This window comes from Buceros rhinoceros, unplaced genomic scaffold (assembly GCF_000710305.1).
Source record: "Buceros rhinoceros silvestris isolate BGI_N320 unplaced genomic scaffold, ASM71030v1 scaffold30874, whole genome shotgun sequence".
NCBI classification, from domain to species: Eukaryota; Metazoa; Chordata; class Aves; order Bucerotiformes; family Bucerotidae; genus Buceros; species Buceros rhinoceros.
Genome location: NW_010409325.1, coordinates 9,063 through 9,887, shown reverse-complemented (window position 1 = coordinate 9,887; position 825 = coordinate 9,063). Strand labels below are relative to the sequence as shown.

General features: G+C 49.8%; 1 protein-coding gene across 1 annotated transcript in view; it reads right to left on the bottom strand.

The window, feature by feature from the left end:
* Positions 1–825, bottom strand: part of PIK3R4 (phosphoinositide-3-kinase, regulatory subunit 4) — a gene marked incomplete at its 5' end in the record, with an annotated part of 19,207 nt that overhangs the window by 9,325 nt on the left and 9,057 nt on the right. Inside the window, one exon of the mRNA XM_010135208.1 lies at positions 279–482. Coding sequence (XP_010133510.1) covers positions 279–482 — 204 coding nt within the window. The remainder of the gene's footprint in view (positions 1–278; positions 483–825) is intronic.

Below are 825 nucleotides of genomic sequence, written 5' to 3'. Positions count from 1 at the left end.
TCCCCGCCTGTCCCGGGGGCGGCCTAGGCGCACCAGCCACAGGGACAGGGTCTGCGGAGACGTGCACAGCCCAGGAACCTCACGCCTGACTGTCAAAGTACACAGGAAAAACAATCACTTGTGAAAGCAGCTTCTTCAGGAGCTGTGCGATGGCAGGGTCTTCCGGGGGCGGGCAGTCGGGGAGGGCACAGTCACGCTTCTGGGACAGGGTCTGCGGAGACGTGCACAGCCCAGGAACCTCACGCCTGACTGTCAAAGTACACAGGAAAAACAATCACTTGTGAAAGCAGCTTCTTCAGGAGCTGTGCGATGACAGGGTCTTCCGGGGGCGGGCAGTCGGGGAGAGCACCGTTCCTCTTCTTCTGACGCATGTGAAGGTGTCGGAAGAGGCTTGTGATATCCTTGGATCTTAAAACATAATCGAATATGGAGCGGCTGACCGGCTCTTTCAGGACACTTAGCAGGACTATTTCTTTGTCTATCTGCAATTCAAAAAGACGGACCAGTCAGCCTGGAGGAGGACGAGATCCGTATCAACATGGGGAAATCTAGCAGTAAATACTGGCACCTACAGCACCTTTTCTTTTCTTTTTTACTTGTTTTGCACTTTTTTTTTCCCTAGCCTGAAAGTCACTAACTAGACAACTGCAAATATTAATACAAAAATCAATCTCTTCCTCTGAAGGAATGTTCTAAAAACCAGCTCAGTCCTGAAGAGATGCTTTTGAACTTAGAGAAGCAAAAATCATGTAGGACTAAAAATTACTGTCCATGACTGTGCCAGTAATCTCGATTCGGCCTCTCTCCTTTTGCGAAAGCACTCTT